The sequence below is a fragment of the Tenrec ecaudatus genome, chromosome 4 (assembly GCF_050624435.1).
Source record: "Tenrec ecaudatus isolate mTenEca1 chromosome 4, mTenEca1.hap1, whole genome shotgun sequence".
Taxonomy (NCBI): Eukaryota; Metazoa; Chordata; class Mammalia; order Afrosoricida; family Tenrecidae; genus Tenrec; species Tenrec ecaudatus.
This window is the reverse complement of record NC_134533.1, coordinates 2847263-2872721: the sequence shown is the minus strand read 5'-3', so window position 1 is coordinate 2872721 and position 25459 is coordinate 2847263. Positions and strand designations below refer to the sequence as shown.

The window sequence follows — 25459 nt, the reverse complement described above, 5'->3', positions numbered from 1 at the left end:
ACACCTGGCATGTGTCTGAAGCACCTCCTTATTGCCTGGTGCTCCAATCTGTGTCCCCTGCCCATATGTGGCCGCCTCAGGGACCCGCTCTGCTCTAACTAGCTGTGTGGACCCAGGCCACCGGTGCATTCTTCAGTTTCCCCACGGGGACAGGAAGGTCCTTCCCAGGAAAAGGCTATGCTCGCAGCAGAGAGAAGCAAAAAGAGTGGGAGGCGGGTGTGCTGGAAGAACTCAGCTCCCAGGAGTTCAAGCCTGCTATTTCCGAGTGATGGGGACTGCTGGGGCCTCCGAGGCTCCTGGCTGTCTGTGGGAGCAGGCCCTGTGGGGTGGGGGCCGGGCTGCGCTGACCGGGGCCTGGGGACTGTGGGGTTTCCTGTCTCAGGCCCGTGGTCAGCAGGATGAGGCCAGAGCTGTCGATGACCCTGATGGCCGTGACAATAATGGTGGCGCCCTCTGGGCCCAGCAAGGCCGTTCTCAGGGCCTGTCCCCAAGGGGGGGGGGGGACAGGCAGCAGTGGGAGCTGCCGTCGAGCCCGTGGGGGTCCTTGGTCTCCACCTGAGCATCACTTGGGAGCTCAAGTCCCTCCAAGGGGTTGGTGGGCCGGCCAAGGGGAAGGTGGGGCTGAGGCCCAGGCAGGGGACCCCTCCGTCACAGCTCAGCCAGCTCTTCAGTAGGAACCGGATGCCCCATGTCTTTGTCCATACAGCTCCTGGAATGGCTCTGAAACCACCCCCGAGACAGGGACGCATAACTCTGTGGGCCACCCCCTAAGGCCAGCACTGACCACCTGGCTGTCTGACCATGGCTAACCAAAGTCAAGCCCACTTTCCTAGACCTCAGTAGGCAGCCCATGTTTATTCCTCTAGCAAGGAGGGGCCCTGGCTCCCACTTGTCTCCAACCCCCAAGGGCACCAGTTCCCATTTATGCTTGCAGGATGAAGGGCAGAGGGGAGGGGTCTCTCAAGCTGGCAGTGGTAGAGAGTTCTCCGGAGGGCTGGGGAGTGGGTGAATGCTCACATGGCCTGGGAAAGTCTGTGAGACTTGTCCCTGCAGGATGCCCATTGGCAGGGACTGGCTGTGAGGGGGGGGTCACAGGACTGAGGAGGGAGACCGCAGCGTGCACTGGGTGGGACCTGCTCCCTCGGCCCCTCGGGCACAGGGCACCCACCCTGCTGGGCTTCTCAGGGGTGTGAGCCCTGAGTGAGAAGAAGGATTCCAAACCTGAACCCGAGTCTACAATGCACAGGGGGCAGAGAGACGCCGGGCCTGAGCCCCAGCCCATAGTACTGAGCCCAGTCTCCTAGTCCCAGGTCCCCCCAGGCAGGCAAGGATGGTCCCAAGGGAACACACTATCAGCCCACTACTGGGGGACAGAGTAAAGCCAGGCCCTGGGCTGGGGGTGGGGGATAGTGGTGCAGAGGGGCTCAGACAGGATCCATGGGCCCCTGGACACAGGCTCTCTCCCTGGTGATCTCAGGCCCATGGGCTGCCTCAGGCCCGAGTAGATTGTAACTGGAGGGGTGGGCCCCTCTGTAACCCCAGGACCCGGGTAGGGTAGGGGCCAACTGACCCAGAGGCAGTCTCAGCACACAGTGCCCTGCCCTGCCTCCCTCCCCCCCCCCCCCCCCCCCCCCCCGTCCTCCCACAGGCGGCAAGGAGGGATACAGGCCAGAGCCCGGCGTTACCAAGGCAACCCTGGGCAGCCACACTCGGGGGGCCCAACTGAATTCCTCTATTTTTAGCCTCTTGGCGACTTCCAGATAAACGGTGTAGACAGACTCGCTGTTGAGCGAGATAACACCCTCTCCAGACCACGGAACTTCAAAGGCAGCAGAGCAGTCCCACCAGCCTCCCCAAAGGCTCCTGGGAGGTGCTGGGAAGGGGTCCTTGGAGGGAGGCTGGCAGGGCAAGCAGAGCAGGGGGTGGGGTGATGGGCACAATACATAGTCCAAGCTCAGAGAACCAGGTGCTATAGAGCCTGTACCCCACGTGGCTCCCAGCAGCTGAGGAACAACCCACCCTATTCACCCCTGAGTGGACCCCAGCCATGTTCAGGTATGGAAGCAGCAGAAGACCTCTGCTTCCTCCCATGAGTCTGCCCCAAAGATCGGGGTCTCCCAGTGTGGGTGAAGGTCCAATAGCACAGGGTGGGGCCAGGACCTAGGTGGTCTCGTATCCCACATTGGCACAGTGGGGGACATTGGCCTGAGGATGACCTTACCACGGCCCTGCTATGCTACCAGTGCCCACTTCCAGAGGGCACAGGCTGGTCACACGAACCTACCTTGTCTTCCATCCGGTTCAGGCGGGCACCAATGGTATTATTGCCACGATCTTTGTTCTTTTCTGAGGGGCAAAACACTGAACTCAGGGGCCTGTGTGCTGGCAGTGAAGGTTGGGACTTCTGAGAGTCCCTCTGATGGGGACAGGGGCCCACCTTGCCCAGGAGACCATCTGCAACAGTGCCTGCTTCCTGCTCAACAAATTTACTATGATTTTGCTTCCCAAGACAGCATTGGCCTTCCACAGTCCTGGGAACACCTGCTGCATCAGCAGCTCCTGCTGTGGGATACCACTGTTCTACTTGTATTTGGATGGGGCAGCTCTAAGGAATGGGCCTGGGCCCTGTCCTGCCCTGATATGACTCACAGACCCAGGTTCAGAGGCCATGAGATGTGTCTCTAGAGCTAGAGAATTAGGCACTTGACCCTGGCATCTACCCACAGCTGGCTGCCCTCTCCCATGCCCCACCTTTTCTGAGGAAGTAGAGTCTGAAAAGATGCCCTCAGCCCAGCATGCACCCCAGGCCCTAATCTCCGGGACCATCCCTGTGGGTCCTCATCAAACTTGTCCCCCTTTTAAAGCCTATTTGAGCCTCTGGCCCGGGGGGGGTGTCCTGGTCTGGATTATTCTGTGCCCCTCAGGGATGGGGTGTGCAGATGGACTCTGGAGTGGGGGTGGGAGACGCACCTGAGACGGAGATGAAGAAGGAGGGCTTCCCGATGGACTGGTCCAGCCTGCAGGGAAGGAAACAGACTCAGCCACCAGGCGCTAGGGATGTTCATGCTGCCCAGACTGGGCTGGGCCAAGACAGGACTAGGTCAGAGAAGCTCCAAGACAAGGGACTGTCTCCTGGGGTCCAAGCTCTCTGAAGCGAGGGGGCTCAGAGGGCTGAGACTTCCCTGATATGCGGATCTGAGGGGCCTGCTCCAATTGACAGCTGTTGCGACGAGGGGGGGAGGGGTGTCTCAGGAGGACAAACTGGACCCAGGAAGGGGAGGGTACACACATGAATCCTTCCCCCAACTCATCCCTGTCCCATGATGGTGACCCCCTTGTGACCCCCACACTCTCGCCTCCCATGGCCCTGTACCAGACTCATGAGTGCCACCCTCCTTGCCCGCCTTCTGCCCCGCGGCCCCGCCCCCCTGCGCACCTTCTCTGCAGCTCCTTGATGCGCACCATGAGGTTGAGGTGGCCCTGGGAATACTGCTCAATGACGTCACGCACGTCGTACGGCTTCCGAGCTTGCTGTGGGTAGAGAGATGGTCAGCCGCCCCCAGTAGAGGGGGTCACCTGCCCCCTGCCCCCCAGCAGAGGGGGTGCTGCCGGGGGCAGAGATGGTCAGCCACTCCCAGGAGAGAAGCTGCCTGGGGGCTGAATGCTCACGGCCACTCTCAGGGCACAGCAGCAGGTCTGACCTCTCACCCTACACCCCTGCCACACCCCAGTGCGGAGTAACATGCGTGTGAGCTGAGGCCACCCAGAACGCCCCACAGAAGACCCCTTCCCGGCGAGGGCTGTGCTCACACCCACCTGGAATTTCTTCTTGGCCACGAAGTACTGCATGCGTCGGAGGACCTTGATGGTGACCCGGTGGTGCTCTCGGAGCCTGTGTGGGGAGAGGGGGCATGAGCGGCCCTCGGAGCTGGTCACCCTGTGTTGCAACCCTTCCCCTGAGCCCAGGCACGTGTGGCGGGACCCTTCAGGAACAAGACACAGGGCAACGCGTGGCCATAAGGTCCTCAATCAGAGCCTGGCAGGAGCCAGGAGAGGCCAGGGGGCCAGAGGCCTCCATTAGCCCACTGCTCAGCAGCCTGCACAGACCCACTCCAAGGAGTGGGACCCCAGAAAGAAGGGAAGTCACATGAGACCAACCCCATGTTGGAGACCGAGTCTGCCCCCCAGTATCGGGGCTACGGCCGGGCGGGGGAACGGAGGCTGACCAGGGACACAGGCGGCCAGGGCTCCAGTGGAGAAGCTGCTGGTAAACAGGACCTGCTCTCCACGCAGTCTCCCCTGGAAGGTCCCACAGCCGTGTGGGTGAGTCTGAGCTAGCCGGCGGGGGGCCCATGGAGGGAACCTGCAACACCACAGCCACGGGCCAGCACTGACCACATGGCCTGTGGCTGAGGCCACTGTTCACCACCCTGCCCTGGGGAGCCACCTGATGACCACAGCTGCAGGAGTGACCCCCATCAAAGCCAGCAGAACAACCGCCCGGCTGAGTCAAGACCAACCAGCTGACTCACAGGACCCTCCCCGGCCCTGCTCTCCGCCTGCCCCTTCCACTGTGCTGAAACAGGCATAGCAGTGCGTCCTCGGCCACTTCACCCCGGCCCCCGGAAGGGTGAGCAAAGAGAATGGTTGTCTGTTTCAGCCGCCCAAGGTAGGACTGGTTGACGGCGTGGGAGAGGGACGAGGACATGGGAGTCTGCACCAGTCTTCATCAATACGGCACTGGCGTCGGGACCAGGCGTCGAGCTGGAATGGCCACTGGAGGCTGGACACGGAGCCTGACATCGAAGGCCTGAGGCATCTTGGTATCTCAGAGGGGTGAGTGAGTTTTGGCACTGGGAGAACGGAACCTGTGACGGGCAGAGTACAGACAACGGAGGGCAAACAGCAGGTCCCTGACTGCCCTGACCCCTGTGCCCTTTTAGGAACGATCTAAGTGCGATCGAATTGACAAGGGCAATTCCAAAGATTCGCCGGGAACCCGAAGGGGGCGGCGGGGAGGATTGACTCAGAAAAGCAGGGCAGGCCTGGTTGTAGACCTTGAAGAATGCCGTCGGGGCCACGGGACTGCCCGTGGGGGGACTGGGGCGTGAGCGTGTGGTTTTGCTGCCCAATGGCAACATCCCTTTGTGGGCCGGGTCTGGCTGGCCCCGAGCCATGACCAGGAGGTTGGGCTAGCAGTGACAATGGCCCCTGAGCTGGGCCTTGAGAAACCTTGACGCTCCCAGTTCTGCTTAAGAAGTTAGAAAGACACCAAATGATCCCCCAAGAAGGTAGACCAAAGGAAATGACAAAGACAGGAGCTTGGTCGCAGAAACAGACACCAAAGGAGCACCCAGCTCAACCAGTGAAGAGACTCGTACAACTGAGAAGCTTTCAGCAAGTCTGATGAGAGCGGCGTCACCGAGCCCCGACACAGAGAAGCACTGGTTCTGAGGCTGCGGCGAGCCGTATGGATCTCGGCAGAGATTTCCACACAAGGCGGCAAATGCCTTCAAAACACAACGTGTAAAAACTGACATGAGAAGAACTAGAAAAGGCTCCGTTGCCCGATGGCTACTGCTACTGTGCCGTCAGGGGCCACCTAGTTGGCCCTGACCTATAGCCACCACGTGGACAACAGCAGTGCACCCTGCCCAGTCCCCACCCGCCCTCACCATTGTCCCTGTGCCTGAGCCCATTGTTATAGCCCCTGTGTCCATCCATCTCCTCGAGGGTCTATTCAGTCAGCTAAAGAGATCTCGTTGATCGCTATTAAGTTCACTACATCTAGACGAGTAATAAATGTCACGCCCAGACAACTCGGATGGAGGCTGGTGACATCCTTCTAACCCTCCCAGGCAGCGAGCAACAACACACCTTTTAAGCAAATCCTTTTAAGAGATAAGACGGGGGGTGGTGGGGGGCATTCTTCCACTTATTTTAAGGGAAGCACAACTTTGGCATCACAACCTGACGAGGGTACTGGGACTGAGGAGAACCGCAGGCCCGCCCCTCTCACGGGCTCAGCTGCAAGCGCAGCTGAACCGCAGACGGAATCCCGCGATCCCCAGAAAGACCTGTGAGCCAGTGCCGCTCAATCCAGTCAAGCACCCTCCCTCGGCCTAACGTTTGACAACCAATCAGCCAGATTCACCACATCAAGAGAACGAGAGAGAGAAAACATATCATCAACTCCAAAGATGCAGAAAGGCATCGGATAAAACCCAAGTCCCACTCCTAATTAAAAACACAACTCGTGGCGCCCCAGGAATAGAAGGAGTCTCCGTTGACGCAGAACAGCCAGCATGCTTAGAGAGGACGAGCTACCCCGAGGGAGGTGACAGGAGATGGTGGCTGACACCCGTCCCACAGCCCACTGCGCTGAGAGCCACGGCCCACGTGGCACGGTCAGCATGAGGAAACTGGAAGTAAGGGGGTTCTTTCTGTGGGTGGTGTTAGGGACTCTCAAGTCCGCTCCGACCTATAGCGATCCCGTGCACACAAGAGTGAGACATCGCCTGGTCCTGCGCCGTCCTTACAAGCATCCCTTGGCCTGAGCCCATGGCCTGAGCCCGTGAGTCACGTTGTCCGTCCATCTCCGCGAGGGCCTGCCTCTGTCCCGCTGCCCCTCCATTTTAGCAAGCACGGTGTCCTTCTCCAGGGACTGGATGCTCCTGACAACACGTCCAAAGTATGTGAGACCAAGTCTTGCCATCCTTGCCTCTAAGGAGGACTCTGCCCCACCTTCAGACACAGAAGGAAGGATTGGGCCCCATGACCCCTCTGGGTCCTTGGGCACCATTCCTTGGTTCTGCTCCTCTGCTGCCTCCTGAGACACCGGCATGGTAACAGTTCTTCTTGGTGCCGAGACGCTGCACTCTCTCCAGCTCCTTCTTGCACCACTCAATACCAGGCCCAGAGAAGTTTCAACTCAGGCTTGAATTTTCCTTCGGTTCTCGAAGCTGAGAAGCTGACCCTGAACTCTGCAGGAACACGCACAGGGTCAAGAACGGCCCAGAGAATATGGAGGAGTCACGCGGCCAGAACTGGAGACTGGCGGGCGGGGGGTGGTGGGGTGCTGAGCACTGTGGCAGACCCGGCCAGTGGTGTGACGAGGCCACAGTCCTGGTGAACCAACCCCCTGGGGACCACCTCACGGCTAACAAAGGCTCCGTCGGGTCAGTGGGGTGGGGGTGGGGGACATTCTTATAATAGAGGTCCTAGAACGACCGAAGACGCCAATGAAATCCATGTAGCAGCCACCACGGTGCCGTCACATGCCAGTCCCCAGACTGAATCTACACCAGCTCACAGGCTCAACAGGAAGGCCAGATGGCATCTTCATGACTGTAAGACACCCCAAACCCGGGCAAACCCACTGCCGTGGAGTTGGCTCCAGCGCCTGGTGACCCTGTAAAGGATTTCTACTACGTCTGCCGCACAAGGCTGCTTCCGGGCGTGTGAAAGAGCAGGGAGGTGACTTTGGGAGCTAAGGCGAGCCGGACCCAAATCACGGTTTTTTCCGTCTCCTCCTCTGGGCAAGAGAGTTGACTGGTGAAAAAGGAAGGTGGAAGGATCAATGCTTTTGAACCGTGTGCTGGCCCAGGATATAGAAAGTGCCATGGGCGGCCAAGAGCACAAACCAATCTGTTTCAGATGAAGTCCAGCCAGCACGCTCTTTCGAGGCAAGGTTGGTGAGACCTGGTCTCGTGCACTTCAGACCTGCTGTCAGGGGAGACCAGTCCCTGGAGAAGGGCGTCGTGCTTGGTAAAGCGGAGAGGCAGGGACAAAGAGGGGAGACCCTGGACAAGAAGGACGGACACAAGATTCCAGCAACCGTGTGGCTCACACCCGTGAACACAGGCTGGCACAGGACTGGGTTTTCCTATGTTGTGCACGGGGTCACCAAGAGCCAGGTGGGATCCGGCAGCCCCTAACAACAACATCCAGGATTCCTGAGGTTGTAAGTCTTTCTGAGGAGGCCTGGTGGTATAGCAGTCACAAGTCGAGCCGTGATCTGCATGCTTGGTAGTTCAAAGCCACCAGCAGTTCCAGACTGGACTTTCTATTCTTGTCAACAGGTACAGTCTCGGAAACCCCCAGAGGGTCTGTCTGTGTGAGTCAGCCTGGACGTGATGGCAGACAGCCTCATCTTTCTCTCGTTGAGCTGCTGGTGGGTTTGAACCACCAGCCTTGTGATTAACCATCCAACAGCTACCAGGGTTCCTTAACTTTAACATAGAGGGCCAGTGAAATGAAATAAAATAAACTAGTAGAGAAAGAAACACACACCGACTAATTGGATTTCCTTAAGGTTAAGATCTTTGGTTCATCCAAAGACATTCTGATGAGGAGGAACAGAGAGGCCACCAGCTGGGAAAGACACTACCTGGCAGGGGACCCATATCCACAATCTAGGGGGGCGGCATTGTGGAGGAGGGTGCCCCACTCCCACCCCTCAGACCAGCGTCCTCCACAGAGAGGACACACAGCTTCAGAGGAGGGGTCCCTCCATAACACAGACCCTCCCCCAAACCCAAGTGCCTGGCCTCACAGAAGCTCGGGGACACCGTGGGGTGGGGGCTGGGGGACCAGGCACTTCCCTGAATGCCAGGACATGGTGCTGGGCATGGGGCTGTTCAGAACATGGGTCCAGCACATGGAACGAGAAGGAAAGCAGCCAATGACCTTCTGTGCACACCCTCAGGGCTGCCCATGTCCCCCATCAAACCCAGTGGTGGCAGTGCCGGTAGTCCTCCACCTGTGGTAATAACAGACGGGGGACAGCCCAAGAAGTCCCGAGAGGGAGCTCAGTGAGGTTTCGTGTCTGGAGCACAGGCCACGCCCTTGTGTCCTTTGACAGAGGTACGCTGAGAGGCAGGTAAGAGGGTTTGCCCAGTGAGAGGGAGGTGGGGGCAGGGCATGGTAATGGCTGGTTGACAGAGACAGGACCCCAGCTCCTGGGGCTTTGAGCTTCCACTCCTGGGCCAGCAGGCCCTTAGGGGTCCATCCCCCACCCCAAGTGTGGGTGGGCCTGATCCAATCAGGGGACGAGAGCAGACCATTCTGCCTCTAGACCATCAGTAGACATGCAGCCCAGATCCTCTCATGTCCCCGGACACAACCTCCACGGCTCGCCAACACCCAGGTCCCACTCCCCCAGCCTCCACACTACTCGTGGCTCGTCATCTGTGTCCAAACCCAAACTACTAGACCCCCCCTTTGAGCTGGCTCCCACTCCGAGTGGCCCCTGCAGGATAGAGTAGAGCTGCCCGGGGTAGGGGTTGGCTCAAAGGCTGCCAGCCTTTACAGGAGCAGACGGTGGCTGGAACTGCCAACCTGGTTAGCAGCCCAACGCCTGGTCGACTGTGCCACCAGATCCTCCCAGAGGCCAGGACCCCTTCCCTCCTGCAAAGGCAGCGATCAGAGGTGAGAGAATCCTCACAGCTTCCACCACAGTTCCTCGTGGGTTCTAGAAACTTCCTTGGCCTCTGGAGACCCCAAGACCTGGAGGCCCTGGAAGGGTCAACACTGACAGGAGACAACGAAGCCAGGGGTGAGCTCTTGAGGGGTCAGCGCAGCCCAGGGGAGCCCGCCACAGCCTCCGAGTTCCCACAAAGTCTGGTGGGCAGGCCCAGATCCTCTGGGGTGCAGTCTGCAGGCACCCCAAATCAAACGGTGGTCTGGAAGTCTGAAGCCGCCCTGGCAGACTGGCCAGGAAGGAGGGACTGATGAAACACATCTTTGTTCCAGCTTTGGGGGTGGGGAGTGGCAGGGGGGTGGTCACAGACAGAGGCCAGGAGCTGGCGTGGATGGGGTGTGAGTGAGGCGCTGGGGGGCCCGGGGAGATTACGAGGACATTGGCCGCAAGCTGTCAGCCCTCATTAAGCTAATGGAAGCGGTGAGCTGGCCCAAGTCCAGAGGCGCAGAAAGGAGACGGGAAGAGGGCCTTCTTCTGAGGAGCCCAAGACCCCGTCTCCCCGTCCCTGGAGTATCGGGGCCATTGGGGAGGGTGGCGCCGGGTGGATTTGGTGGGGGCTGCTGATTACAGTGAGGGGCAGAGGTCACCTCCCTTCTCCCACTGAACAAGGACCACATGGCTTCTTATCCAAGGGTCCCAGGCATGTTTCTTTTCCAAAGCCTTGCTAATTACAGGCCAACGGTGGGAGAGGACAGACATGGATTTGAACCCAGAGAATACCATGTGCAGATGAGGGGTTGGGGCTCAGCTTGGGAGCTCAAGGTTCTTTCTCCCAGGGGCCTGGACCCCCACCCCCAGTGCAGCCTGGCTGAGCCCCAGCAGAGGAGGGGCCGGACACTGCCTGTCCTGTGCTCTGGGGCCTACACTCCTTGCTTTCTGATGGGGGGCAAGAGCCCCGTCACCCGCTTTTCCTCCAGAGCTCCCACAGGTCACTATGAGGTGGGGGGCTGTAATGGGTGGGGGGGGGACTCACCAACCCTCCCTGGGACCTCTGATTAAGGGTCCTATGGCCCATCCTCCCTTGTGGACTCCTTGTCTGTCTGCCCACAAACCCAAAAGCCATGCTGTCATCTCCAAGGACACTAGCCCTAGGCCAGCAGTTCTCAACCTGTGGGTCATGACCCCTTTGCAGGTCAAACGACCCTTTCACGGGTCGCCTGATTCATAATAGCAAAATGACAGTTATGAAGTAGCAACGAAAATAATCTTATGGTTGGGGGGGGGTCACCACCACATGACGAACTGTATGAGAGGGTCTCGGCATTAGGAAGGTTGAGAACCACTTCTCTGGGCCTCACTCTTCCCCAAGCACAGGCTGGGCCTCAATTTCCCCAGAGCCCCATCTCTGGCTCCCTTGGCGCCCCCTGCTCGTGGAGATACATGGGCTCAGGCGAGGTTCGCCGGTTGGCTCCCTGGTCCATCCTGCAATAGCCAGGCCCAGTAAGTTGCTGTGGGCACTGAGCCCAGACACCTGGCCCGTCGGCCTGCCCCACTCCACCCACTGTGGGCTCCTCCCGCCATCACATTTTCGCTTGTTGTTTTTGTAAAATGGACATTATTTTAAAAAAGAGTTTTAGGTTTACAAAAATAACAATGTAGAATGCGTGGAGTGTTCACACACACACACACACACACACTCATGGCACACACACGCTTGCATATACTCATGAACACATGTAGTGCACACACACATGCGCCCATGCACATGGACTTCCTGTCAGTGTTACAATAGCTTGGTTGCCGTTGGCGAGCCACCTTCGCTACACTGACATGACCACAGCTCCCGAGACGCTCGCTCTGTGTGTCTGAAGGCTGCAGGTGCCCCGTGTCCATCCCCACACCCGCAGGAGGAGTTCCCTGCCCCAAACACGCCCAGGACGCCACGTGTCCGCCCCACCTCGGCCCTTTCACCATCGTGTACCCTCCTGCTGGGCCCACGGTGCACCGTGGGGAAGTGGAGGCCTAGGCCAGAGAGGCTGGGCAATGTGCCCAAGGTCACACAGGTCCTCAAAGGCGGGGAGCCGACCTGCTTCCCAGGGACGCGCTGCCCATCCAGCCGGCTGACCCGTTCTGCGTTCCGCGACTGCCGCGATCCCAGGTCTCGGAGCAGCCTCCTGCCTCCCCCTGCCTCCCTCCCTCCCTCCCTGAAGGAAACAAGAGGTTAATCAACCAGCTACTTTGGGCAATGAAGCAAAATAAGTCCCATTAAAGTAATTAATGTCCTTTGCGTGGTCCCCATTGGAGAAGACTAATAAATTGTGCCTTTGTTGCTGCTCGTCATGTCCTTGTCCGTGTTCGGCGCACATGTTAAGGCTCTGCTCATGCTTCTAGGGCGGGCTCGCTGCCAGCTCATTAGATGTGCCAGGCTGGGCTCTGCCAGGCCTGCCAGGGCCCCGGGGCCGCAGCTCCCAGAGAGGGGCCCACACGTGGACTCCACGTTGGCTGATGGTGTGATCCCTGCTGTCCGCCCAGTCTCCCACCGGCACCCCTTCTTTGACCCTGGAATGTGGGAGTGGCTGGGATCTTCTCCGGGACCCCTCCCTGAGTTTGCGCACACTAGGTCATCCAGGGTCCAGGCTGCGGAGGGAAAGAGCTGAGTTTCAAGGCCTCAGCCAGGTGACCCTCGGCCAGTGGCAGGCCAGGTGAGGGGCATGTCCCGCCCTCCATGGGATGGGATGAGATGAGAGCAGACACCTACCCCTGTGGTCGGCTTCCCCAAGCCCACCACTAAGAACAGCTCGGCGTGGGCCTCGCTGGGCTTACCAAGCCCATGCGGTATACGCTCCGTTAGGTGCGTTTGCGTCTCCATAAAAATAAGCTAAAAAGAAAGAAATGGGGTAAAGGAGGATGGGGGACATTTCAGCAGGCTGGGGATTGTGCATGTGCACATGTGTGTATGCATGCACACGCATGTGCACATCCATTGCCTGGGTGTGCGCACGCTCCTGTGGACATGCGCATGTTGGGTCTGGTCTGGGCCATGGAGGGGTTGATGGCACTGTGGATCGTGGCCACCCCGCTGGCCACCCCGCTTGGCAAACGTCCACGCAGCTTCCTGTGGGCACGACGTCACACACAGCGCAAGGTGGGAGCGGGGATGTGGGTGAGTTGTGTGCATCTGCTCGGTGCCCCTTAGTCCCAGTGGGTCCCTGCAGAGGGGCCAGCACCGGGACTCTGGTGACCCCCTTCCTGCTTGCTCGGGCAGCTGAGTGCAGGCCAGGGGTTCCAATACCTCTGGAGTTGGGTCCCACCCTCAGGGCAGCCAGAGGCTGCTGGAAGGGGGCCCGAAGGACCCGTTTTGACCTCTCCCTCTCGGCAGGGAGAGGTGGGGAGGGGACGAAGAGGCAGGAGGGGACTAAGGTACTAGGCTTTCCCCAGTGGACATGGGGCCTGGTAGGTGAGGACAGGGCAGGGATCCCCCACATACCATCCCCCAAGCACCCCAACATGTCATGGCCACCACGCTGGAGAGAGGCCCATGTGGGTACTTCTTGCAGGCCAGTCAGGGCATCTTCCTGGACAGAAAACTTCCTGGAATTGAAGGGCCCACATGGGGTCTGGGCAGAGCACATGACCCTCCCCCCCAGAGTGCGCCTCAATGCAGACACTCCTGTAGGCACCACCCAAACCGGGGGGCAGGGGGGCGCCTCTGAGTGCCACACGCCTGGTGGTCTCTGGCCACAGCCCTGGTGGGGCCCACAGGGAGGGGACACCGCCTGTCTGCCTCCCTCCCCTCCCCCGTGGCCCTGCCCTTGTTTGCAGAGATCCTGAGCCCGGACAAATGCAGCTCATCCTCAGTCCCCCAAAACACAGCTCAGCCGACATGGCCCCTCACCCACCCCCCTTCCTGGCTGATTCAGCCTCCCAGCGAGCAGCCGGACAGGCGCCACTCAGCCGGGCAGCAGCCCCCATGAGTGGCAGCCCACCCGCCACTCCCTCACCCCCCTGACCCACCCTGCGGGTCCACCCCAGTGGCTATGAGCTCCTTTGGGGGAGTCAGGCCCTCCAGGGCCCCCCTGCTCACTGTCACCCAGCTGCTAGTTTCTTGCACACACCCTCCCCCACATTGGTCTGTCCCCGAGACCGAGGACAGAGGGGACAGTGTCATGTCCTGCCTGCCCCGCCCCCCTCCACAGCTGGGGCAGCCGGTAGACTTGGTGGAGCCGGGAAAGGAAGTGGCTGGGACCCCCGAGTCTCTGCAACAGCCAGCATGGTCAGTGGCCGCCCCCAAGGCTATCTCTGGTCACAGGTGTGGGAGCCCCCCACTCCCCAGGGAGGCCTCCATATGGGGCTGTGTGACAGGGGCCGCCACGCTGCCCTGACCCAGGAACAAAGCCCAAAGCAGCATCATCGGTGGCCCCACTGGGTGGTCAGTGGCCGGAATCTGTGGGAGGTTGACAGCCAGAGCTTTATTCTGAAGTGCCCCCGGGGGGGGGTCTGAGACCTAGGAGCTTGTGGTCAGCTCTGAACACGGCCACCCCTACACCAGTGAGGACTCCTCAGGGGGCAGGGTGCTGCTGTCCATAGCTACCCCACCCAAAGGGACATTGCCCCCCATCCGTCACTGTTGGTGGTGGGCAAGCAGAGGCTGGCACTCATACCCCAGGTTTGTAGAGCTGGGGTGAGCAAGGTAGTCTACAGAGGGGGCAGGGAGGGGTCCCTTCCAAGCACGGGTCTTAGCACCATTCAGGGCAGGAACCCCAGTTCATCAGAGGAAATGGGGGCTCACACCTGGTAGGAAGACCAGGGGAGAGGCAGGGCAGTCATGTGTAAAAGAAAGGGTACTGGACCTGCTTTCCCGCCTGGGGTCCAGGGGAGCTTCGGCCTGGCTGGCCCGCCCCACCATGCTGGCCCGCGAGGAGGATGCCGAGTGAGTGGGGGTGTGGGGCCCTCCAGGGTCTGGATACTGGGTGGGTGGGGCTCTCCTTTTACACAGGAGTCAACTTCGCTGTGAACGGAATCCAATAGTCTCATGTCAGGGTCGTAACTATAATTAGGGGATTTTTATTTTAGGCGGCACTTCTGAAACCTGTAAAATTAAGCTAATACACTGAGTTTCTTAAATGCAGGACGTTGAAGGCTTGGTGAGTCAGGTCTTGCCAGCCCATGGCAGGAGTTAACCCCTCCCAGCCACAGCCTCCAGGGCCAGTCAGGGATGGGGGGTGGGTGGGAGTGGGGCAGGTGGGTTCGGGATGCAGGGGCTATGGGGCAAGGTCCTGGCCTCCTTTGGAGAGGGGTCCCGCTCCCCCCAGCAACCCCATTGCTCTACCTGCAGCTCACCTTGGGGCTTCTGTGGGGAGCTGAGTCTCTGGGCTACCCTCGCCAGGCCTCCTGCTCCACTGGGCTCCTTGGGGAGGCCACCCCCCGGCCCCCTGCCACACTCTGGCAGGTCTGTAGTGGTCCCATCCTGTGGGGGCTTGCCCAGGGTTCCCTGGAGGGGTGGCGAGCAATGTCACCCTTGTTGTAGGATCCCCCTGTCTGGTGTGTCTTCTCTTGCCTGAGGCCCAGTCCATGTGCCAGCTCCGTCCCCCGCCCCAACTCCTCCCAGGGGGCACGCGCAGCAGCAGATGTGCAGGCTGCCCTTTGCTCAGCAACACCTGTGCCAGGGTGGGGTGGGAGATCACAGAAGCCGCCCTAGCAGGGGGTAGGGGTGGGGGGGGGTGATTCTCGAGCTGAGTGCAGGTGGGGTGGGGCTCCCTAACAGGGCCCAGTCAGGGGCTTCATCTGGCATGAAGGCTGGGTGGTGACCAATGCGAGGACCACTCCTGGGCTCGAGACACACGCAAACCCAGAGCCCCCAGCCGCCCTGGCTCCCGGCACCCACAGGCTCTGCAGGCTCAGGTAGCCCGGGTTTCATCCTCATAGGGGCCTGATGTGCAGGCTCTCAAGCAGTCACCCAGACCTGGGGGCTCCCCGAGTCAGGCACCCCCAGGCCTGAGCCTCCAGCCACCCCCCCATGTCCTCCCACCTCTGCTATCGCAGATTGCAGATACTCCTCAATCCTCTCATAGCCATAGTCTCAAATGGCTCTGAGCCCCTCAGCGACACTGGGGGAGGGTGGTGGCGTCGGGGAGTATGCGGGGCCCTCGGGAGGGAAGGTAGCAGCCGGGCCCACACGTCTCTTGGGGTAGATACCACCTACACTCGTGGCACCTCAGGACTTTCTCCTGCCCTCCAGGAGTCACGGGTATGACCCTCTGGTGGGCAGCTGGGGTTGCCCATGGCCTGTCCCTGTGCCCCCACGTCCCCTATGCACTCTGTGTCCCATGGTGGAGACAGCTGTCAGTTCTGACGGTCTCTGGGGGGTGCTCCATGTGAACCAGGTGTGTGTAGATACTTGACAGGCCATGATGGGCAGTGGCCTTCACGTGCCGGCCTCGCTAGCAGGAGAGTACTTGTCCGTCCGACCGGCCACCGAGAGGTATGCTTGGCCATGAGGCTACATACACTGCCCTCCAGGGGTCCCCGGGTCGTCCCATACCTCTCACACCCACCATGCCTCCTTGGGACACACAGGGGTGGGCAGTCTAGACCTGCAGTCACACCCAGACTGGGACCATGTGAAAAAAAGGAGACAGGGCGGGCCACATGGTACAGAAAAGTGGTGGGCTGGCTTCCGGAATCATCCTTGCCTACAGTACGGCTCTCCTGTCCATCTCCCTTGACAGCCTGCCACCTAGCCACCCCTTCACCCAGCTTATAGCCCCCAGGACAATGCCTGCCCTTGGCTGTCCTCAGCAACCAGAGAAGGGCCTATTGCTGCCCAGCCTAAGACTGATGGGCCAAGTCCAGCCACCCACTGGCTCGCCAGCTGGCCCTACCAGAGGCTGGGTGATTCTCGTCCTCCTGGACCAGGAAGCAAGGTCCAGAGGTGGAAGGCTGCCCCAGGGACAGGGCGGAGCACGCGTCTCTCGGTCCCTCTTCCCTCTAGCCCAGGTTCGGGGCTGGCTGCTGCCTGTGGGTGGTCAGCCGGCCTCAGGTGAGCCCAGAAGTGGCTAGAGCCAGGCTCACGGTGGCACAGTGGGGCAGGGGTTTGCCGGGCAGGGGTCTCGCCGGGGCCCTGGTGGAGGGGAGTGAGGCCCCCCGACTCTGGCTGGGAGGCAAGGCCCCTGACAGCAGCCACAATAAATATGTTTGTTCAGGGGAAGCCGGGCCGGGAGCTGGGCTCGGCAGCCGGGCCGGGAAGAAAAGGCCCCTGTGCCAGCACACAGGCCCGATTGTTCGCCCGAAACTGCTGCTCCCGGTCGGCCGGCCGGTGGGAAGGTCAGACGCCCTGGGGCTGTCGGAAGCCGCCGCGCCTCGGGGGTCCCCTCCCCACGCTCCCAGCTGGAAAACTGGGGTGGGGGTGGGGGGCAGAGGTGCTCACCTCCAGCTGCAGCCACCTCACTGCTGCACAGCATCAGGGTGCAGGGGGACCCCCCAGCCTCAGGGGACAGCGAATGCAGAGTGGCTGGCCTCAGCACCCAGGAAGCAGGGGCTGGGAGTCCCAGGCACTGCTGATGCATGGGACAGGGGCAGGTTGGGGTCTCTGGGCATCCCCAGCCATGGGCGTGGGCTAGATGGTCCGGCCAGGCCAACAACGGCTGAAGCAGGGTAAGGCCAGTGCACAGCCCCCTGGGAACCAGCCTTTCTGTCCCCCAGGTGAGAGAGAGCCCAGGAAGGGTCTGGCTGCCCTGCTCCCACCTGGCCTGGCTTCTGTACCATGCTGAGAACCACCGTGGGGGAGGGCCTCTGCAGGGCAGCTACCCTGAACCCCTGCTTTGGCCCCCATGAAGGGTACACACGGGCAGCTCTGGCCACTCTGCCAATAGAGGTGGGGGGAAGGAGCAGGGATGAGGATGTGCTGGGCACACATGGCTCCCACATCACTCCTGACCGCCGCCCTCCTGCCAATGCAGGAGGGTCTCATAGGAGGAAGTCTCCCCTGCCCCCCTACCGTGCCTGAGTGCTCTCTGTCTCCTTGTCTGTGTGCCTGCCTGGGCTCACCCATGGGCCTACTCTCCCACCAGCCTGACCCTGGACATCCTGCTGGGACAGGCCATTGAGGACAAAGGACTGAATCCAGGTACCTCGTGAGCCGAGACTGGAAGAGACAGCCCCCTCACCCAACTGCGTGACTCGGAGAGCCACTCGGGCTCACAGTGCCCTCAGCGCAGCCCCCCACCTGGGCATGGTGAAAGTGGCCTGCTGAATTGTTCCCTGGGCTCAGCTCCCCACAGGGATGTGGTGTAGGCGGACCTGCTGCACTGCCCGGACGCTCCCGAATACGAGGGCCCTGAACCCCCTGGTGCAGTGTTCCCATGTGGGCTGAGGGCATCCTGCCACATTGTACTATAGTGGCTTGGGCTCTCTTGGGGAACCTCACGGAGGAGGAGGCCGCTGGGCTGGGATCCCTAGGTGCGGGCCGGGTCCCAGCCTGGTGGGACAAGACCTTCTCGTCGGCCCAGGCCAGGAGAACCCACAGGTTCCTGGACAGCTGCTGGCCCTGAAGGAAGGCCAGTACTCTCTCCACCTGGAGCCAGGGCTGAGACTGCACAGTGGCACCGAAAGAAGGCTCTGCAGAGACAGGGTCCATGCCCAGTGTCCTGGGCCTCCAGTGACCCAGTGAGACAAGAGGATGCAGTGACCACTGAGCCATTCCAGCCAACCACTGCATGCCCCACCCCAAGTACCATCCCTGGGCCTCCAGCCCCTGGATCTCTAGGCCAGGGAGAGCTTTCTCAGGGACATGGGACTGTCCTGCCCTGACTCAGAACTGCTTTGGGCAATGACAGAGCCAGCTCTGCTGGTGGGCAGAACTGGGGCTGTTGGGCAGGTAGCATACACACACATGCACATATTCATGCACATATTCTGGCATGCACAAACACACCACACAAACATGCGCATGCATGCATACCCTCATGTACACACACATAAACGCACATATACGCATGCATGTAATACTCATGGATTTACACACGTATATTTTCACACACATATAAGCACACACTCATGCATATGTACTCATACACATGCACACATGCATGCTCACATAGGCACATACACATACACATGTACAGAGCAGCAAACTCGGGCATCTACACTCACCCATGTGTAGCACATGCTCACATATACACATGAACACACAAGTATACACATGGGGTATACATGGATATGTGTACATACACACATGAAATTCACCGGAACCCTGACCCTGCCAGTGTCCCCCTTGCTTCTCAGGGCTCTCCCACCCTCCAAGGCTGGGCTAGAAGCATTGGAGGGGCATCCAGAGACCTGGGTGGGTTAGGGAGGGGAGGTGGGGGTGCTGAGTAGGGAATCCCAGCACCTTTGTCCTGCAGCCCTAGAACTACAGAGACCCCTACTTCTTCCAGTCTGGGGCCCTCACTCCAGCGACCAGTCTCCCCTGTGGCTCTGTGCCCAGCTTGGCACCTCGGTGACACCCCTCCCCCCCGCCAGCCTCTCCACTCACACCTGCCTATCCAGGGCCATCTGCACAGGGTCAGACCCACGGCCTTCTTCCCAAGAGGAGGCCTGCTCTCTCCCCAGGGGACCCAGCTCAGGTGCTGGTGTTAGGGTGGGGCGGGGGCGGGCATCCAGGGTCTGAGCTGGGGCAATGCTCAGGGGACAGTCAGGGGCTGGTGGCACAGCCATGGTGCAGCCCACCCGTATGGAGCTGGAGTGCCCTGGCCTGCCAGTGGGGAGGAACAGCCCTCTGCTCGGTGCCCCCAGGTTGCCCTGGTTGAGCTGCCCCCTCCTCACTCTGAGGGTCTGAAAACCCCCCTGGGAGAGGAGTCCTGCATCACTTGGGCTGAGCTTCAAGGGCAGGGGCATGTAGCCCTACCTGGGGGTCCCCCACACCTGAAGCAGGTGCTCTCATCAGTTGGACAAGGTCCCCAGGCCTGCTTCAAAGGCATCCAGACTGTGCCTTGTTTAACCCAAGGGTGGGGGTAGGTTGGGGATGGATCCTGCAGCAGGTGCTGCCGGCAGAGGTAACACCTGAGTCCCATCCCCGCGGGGGGTCCCAGAGGGCGAGCAGGAAGGAGCCAGCTGACACCTCCTCCCCAGCCCCCCAGCTCGAGAGCTGCCCTGGGCCCTGGCCCCCAGAGACAGCTGGGATCCAGGCTTTCTGGCCAGAGTGCCCTGTGCCCGTTGGGGCGGGCGGTAGCCCCAAGGCAGCAGACAAAGGGACCATTGTTTCAGTTGCCCCTCTGCCAGGCAGGCGCTCACAACAGCCCCTGTGTACGCAGCGGCTCCCCTGCCAATCAACACCTTATCTCCAGCCTTAATCACCCCGCTATCTGTCCAAATCAGGCAAACACTTCTGGGGGTGCAAACACAACTTCACAGAAGGCCCTGTGTGAGCCCAGACTAGGGGGCTGGCCACTCCATGGCATCCCTGAGGCTGCCCCTCTGGCATGGTGTGGGCCTGGGGGGCTGGAGGGCTGCCAGGGCTGGAGAAAGCTCTGTCCCGGCCTCAGCCACTGGCTGTCAGCCATCAGTCCCAAGCCCTCAGGGACCTCCTGCCACCCAGGCCCCTGGGTTGTCAGAACCTGAGCCGATGGGTCACTACTGGAGAGAGAATAATGGTGGCTAGAGGATTCCAGGCTCACTGCTGAGGTGTGGCAAGGAGAGGCTCCCAGGCCAACCTCTGGAGGCTCTGTTGATGAGCTGCCCAGCAGTGGGAAGGACTTTCAAATCCTCCAGGTCCCTGGAGGGAGGGAGGTGGGAACAGAGGGTGGGATTACAAGGAGATGTAAAATGAAAGGGAAGCCACCCATCTGAGTCCCCCCTCCCTCCAAGAGTGGCTTCTTGAACTGGACCCCTCTGAGAAAGCAACCAGAAAACTTGTCTCCTCCACTTCTCGGTTCCCTGTCAGCGTGGCCTTCTGAAGGATGAGCTGAGTAGGGGCTGGGTGAGGAAGGGGGGAGGGCTGGGAGTGGTGACTAAGACAGGGGTCCCTGAAGCCCCCTCTGTCTCCAGTAAGAGGCCCTTTGCCTGGGAGGCAGCCTGGAGGGGGGTGTCTCTGTGTAGGTCTGGCTTGTGGGGAGCCTTGCTGTGACCCTACTCACAGTCCTCTCTGCTCTGAGCTCAGAGAGCCCTTGATGCCCCAAGTCTGTATCCAGATGCCTGCAGAAGGTCCCAAGCCCCCACCACATACTAACAACCTACAGTGCCATCTGCTTTCTCTCGGGGGCTCCCCCAGCATGTCACCCCTACTATTTGCCTCGCTGTACAGAGGAGGGTGTGGAACTTAGAAAGCCACGGAGCTCCGGCCCGAGCGCATCCTAAGCTGCCTCCTGGCCCTTGACCTGCATGAATGCTGAGCTTTTGAGGCCTCCACGGTGACCAGCTTCCCGGGCGCTCTATGGGAGCCTCCCAGCTGTGGGCCCCAGGGGCTGCTGGAGGAGAACCTGGATGAAGAAGACTATCACAATGTAATCCTTCCTGCCTCAGCAGCCCCGCCCTTTTCTCTGGCCAGAGTCCACTCCTGCTGATCTCACCCATCGGCCCTGCTTCTCCCCTGGGGTCTGGGCTCCCTCTGAGAACCTGTGGTTGGAGGACCTGCTCAAACACAAACTCACTGTCATCGAGTCCATTCCAACTCTTAGTGGCCACCCTATAGGACAGGGTTGAATGCCCCCTGGGTTTCTGAGACCTTAGCTCTTCACAGAACTAGAAAGCCTCGTCTTACTCCCATGGAGCACCTGGTGATTTTGAACTGCTGACCTTGACATTTACAGCCCAGTGCGTAACCCACAAGGGTTCTTTTGGAGGTTCTGCAGATCCCCTCATCCACACAGGGACCCTCCAGTCAGGGGCTAGCCAGGAAGGCACCGTCACACACCACACACTGCAGCACAGTTCACCCACATGTCCTGGGCAGAATCCCATCTCCATTTCCATCACAGCATGCTGTGCCCCTGTCAGTCCCCTGACTCCCCACTGGCCCCATATAGCACTCCAAAACAGGCCTTCATTGATGCACAACCCCAGCACTGTCTCCCTCTATTGTTTTTCCAAACAAAAAGTCCCACAGGCAGGTGTGATGGAACCACCTTAGTGATGTGGACACGTAAGCCCAGAGGGAGATGCCAACACTCTCACCCCCACCCCCAGCCCCCGAGGGTGGCAGCCTGTCTGTGTGCAGTGTCTCCATCAGCATCTCCTCTCTGTGGTGCCCTAGATCATGTGACTAGGTTTCACCCTCATCTGTGGGAATATGGACTGATTCTGAGCCTGTATCTCAGGATCCCTATGGTAAGGGGGTGAGGGGAGAACATGACAAGGACAGGTGATGCAGCAGGAACACGAGGCAGAGCTGGATATGGCTCTCAGTAAAACCCTGACAGATGTGCACCATGAGACCCAGGCCTTGAGGCTGCCCTGGCCAGGGAAAATAGGGCAGGAATGCCTGGTGGGTGGTACTGGCTGTCTTGTGACTGTTCTGGGAAGCTTGAAGTGGGCCCGGGCCTCGGTCACCTACCACCCACCAGCTCACCAGAGGTGACCCCTCGCACCCCTATGCTAGTCAGGAGCAAACCCCCACCCCAGCTTTCAAGGGCTGAATTTTGGGGAGTCCATTTTCTTCTGGGCTGTCTCTGCACGAGCTCACAGCCCCCACCTTTTAGCAACTGCCTGTGATCAATATGGCCCCTCCCCAGGAGCCCCTGCCCCCACCCAGGGGGCTCCCCCAGCCCACTCACGACAAAGAGAATGCCAGCCCCACCCCTGCTGAGTCACACATTACTTGTGACCACACACCTTGACTTAGAGGCCCCCCAAGGGAGGCCTGTGTTCAGCCAGCGCCTGAGCACCTACAGGAGAGAGAACAGGCCACGAAGGGATTCTTGGGGACCCTGCGGTCCAGCACCATGCTTGGGCATGGGTCCCATGGGACCCAGTCACCCACCAATGATGGGCATCCGAGCTGGGCTCCTCTCTCCTCCGTCCCTGATGCTGACAAGCAGGTGATCCCAGGGCCACAGTAGGCCCTAAAGCTCCATGCAGCCCTGAGCCTCAGCCTTGGCCTCTCAGCAGTGGGATGGGTGACCACATAGACAAGGTCCCCACCAAGGCGTGGGGCAGCAGGAAGGCAGCAGACACAAGAGGGCCGGGGTCCAGCGGGTTCTCCCTGCTCTGAGGTTCTGGAGACCCATGGTGGGGTGGGGGTGGCACAGCCCCTGGCTGACCTCGGAACAGATGGCCAGTGTGGTTGTTCAGTGGCTTATCATCCACGTTGTTACTTTGGGGGGACTGTTGAGGGGCTCACTGATATACCCCAAGGACTGGGGCCTTGCAGAGTACTTCCCTCGGGAACCATGCTGGGGGGCACTCAGCCAGGGGTGGGGAGTGGAGGACACTCAGAACACAGACGAGTATCCTCAGAGGCCAATGTCACAACCCCAGGGTGACCAGCTGCCCAGAGCAGTGACTGATGCCCACTGGGATGGGGGCTGACCGCCAGAGTCACCCCTCAAGCTGAGGGGTGGCTTCATCTTCACTAGGCTGGCCCGGGCCAGAAGCCACAGGAGCCCAGCTGGATGCCACCTGACTCCAAATCCTAGGCTGTCCCATTTCACCCTAAGGGGCAGGGAGGTGAGTGTCTTATGTGCTGGGTCTCTGGTGGCCAGCCCCTGCCCAGGCAGACAAGCCAGACTTCCACAGGCAGGCCTCTTCGGACCCTGGATAGACTGGAGAGCCAGGGGCTGCCCCAGGGCCTGGCTCCACGCCCACGGGGACCTGCAGGACCCCTGTGAGCCGTGAGCAGCACCGAGCAGAACAAAGAGGCAGGCCAGGGCCAGGGCTGGGCCTTGGGCTGCAGGGCCTCCTGGCCACATCTGGAAGCAATCTATCTGGGGAAGGTAAGAGGCCAGGCCGGTGCCTCCAGCACGTGAGCTCTGCGGGAGGAACGCAGGCTCTGTGCCCCAGGGCCCGCCCCAGCCCCTCACCAGCCCCACATGCGGGTGGGGTGTGGGGAGTGGGGTGGGGGGGGTCTGCCGAGATGCCCAGCTTGCAGTGGGCCGGCCCAGACTTTGGGGGTGGAGGAGTGGAAACTGAAGCGGGTTGAGGGCCGGTGACCCCCCCCTCCCCATGATCGACGGCCAGGCCGGCTGTGGGCCCAGGAGAAAGAAGGTCCGTGCACACACACACCCCCACCCCTCAAATGGAGCAGGAGTCATAAAACACAACAATCAAACCGCAGCGGAAAAGATGACGGGGGCGGTTTGCGGCAGGCGGAGCCGCAGAGGCGGCGCCCAGGGGGCTGGGAGCTGAGAACAATGTGATTCCGGACCCGAGGGTGGGGGAGGGGCACACGGTCCGGCAGGGTCCAGCCAGGGGAAGGCAGCTACTGGCGGGTTTGGCGGGGGGGGGGGGGGGGGGGGGGGGGGGGGGAGGCACTCCGGGATCCCAGCTTATTAACCCAAACGTAAGAACGCCCTGAATGCTTCATTAAGCCGTTAATTTCATGGCCAGATTAGCCTGCACCCTGAAGGGGAGGGATGCTGGGGTCCCAGATGGGGCCAACCACCCACACCCCCGCCACCCTCACCCCACACCCCTTGCCTACAACCATGGTGGCTTCCAGGGCCCAGATATCTGGTGGCAACAGTCCCAGAGGGGGCCAGGACCAGCAGACCCTCCCAGTCCCCTCCAGCACCCCACTCTGGAGCCTGGGAAGTTAAGTTACACCCCTCATGCTCCCTGGTACTGGGTGTGGTTGTGCGGGACTTGGGTGGAGCTTGGGGTTTCTCCTTTGGCAGGTGGGATGAGGGGGCCCCTCTAGCCATTCCTCCAGAGGAACAGGCAGACATGGTCCCAGGGCCCCTCCTTCAGCTCCCAGCCCCAGCCTCCCGACAACCCTCCTGGTGGAGCTGAGTGCCAGATCTTTCTCCGGGATCTCCTGGGGGTGAACCCCTACCACCACTCTGTGACACCCAGAGCTGCTTAACTGTTGTGGCACCAGGATTCCTTCCCAAGGCCGACAGGAGCCCCAAACTCCACAGCCCACGTCTGAGTTAGGGATGCAGCTTGGAAAGGACAGAGGGCTGGCTCGGGGCCCCGTCTCCCTGTCCAGGGCCCCTTCAACCAAAGCAGGGGTACCAGGTGGGACCAGAGCCTTTTTCCTGTCCCCATGCCTCTTTTGATCTCTGGGGGGCCAGCTTGAGCTCCCCTCATCCAGGCACAGGCCTCCTACATCCCAAGCCTACACTTCCTGACTGCCTGAGATCAGGTTGCCTGGGGCACACTGCCATCCCCACCCCCAGCAGATGACCGGACACACCACCACGGAGGCAAGACTATACAGTGCTGAAGGCCACGGGCTGTGCAGGACACCCCAGCCCAAGGATGGGGGGGCAGGGCACACAGAACTTTGCTCCTTTATGCAGGCAGGCACCCCTGAAGGCATGCCTGCCCTCTACTCAGAAGCAGTGCCAGGACCCTCCCCACAGCAGCCCCATTCCAGCCCCCCAGCTAGGAAGGAAACAAAGAGTCGAATTTTTTTGTGAGCCCCATTTTGTTGAGAACCACTGATGGGAGCCGGTGGCCTTGGGAGTGGCTCAGGATTCATTCTGCTCCCTCAGACCTGGGGGATCTATGTGCTGGACTGGCCTTCAGGTTCCCTTGGGTGCCAGTTTGGACCCCTGGGGGAAGGCAAGTGCTTACACCGGGCAGGGGAAGATGCAGGCGTGAGAAGAGGCACCCCCCCACACACACTCCCTGCTGAGGTCCCGGAGGCAGGCCAAGGTGGCAGGCAGGCAGCAGAGGAAACACCTGAGGAGGGGAGGGGCCCCAGGCCGCCAGACAGCCCTGGGCAGGGGCTGCAGAGGAAGCTGTGCTCGGGAATGACGCAGTCGGTGGGGCCTGGGGACAATCTGAGAGCGCTGGGGCTGGGGGCCGGCAGGGCCCGCCTGGAGAAGGGGAAGGACATGTCCCAAGAGGCTTGGCGGCAGACCGGCTGCTGAATACCGCCCA

The 25459-nt window shown here is 60.7% G+C and overlaps 1 protein-coding gene across 3 annotated transcripts in view; it reads right to left on the bottom strand.

Moving 5' to 3' along the window:
• Positions 1–25459, bottom strand: part of KCNQ1 (potassium voltage-gated channel subfamily Q member 1) — a 181664-nt gene that overhangs the window by 49051 nt on the left and 107154 nt on the right. For all 3 annotated transcript variants that reach the window (XM_075545203.1, XM_075545204.1, XM_075545205.1), the window contains 4 exons: positions 3817–3892; positions 3437–3531; positions 2971–3017; positions 2285–2346 (listed from right to left, as the gene is read on the bottom strand). In XM_075545203.1, coding sequence (XP_075401318.1) covers positions 2285–2346; positions 2971–3017; positions 3437–3531; positions 3817–3892 — 280 coding nt within the window. The remainder of the gene's footprint in view (positions 1–2284; positions 2347–2970; positions 3018–3436; positions 3532–3816; positions 3893–25459) is intronic.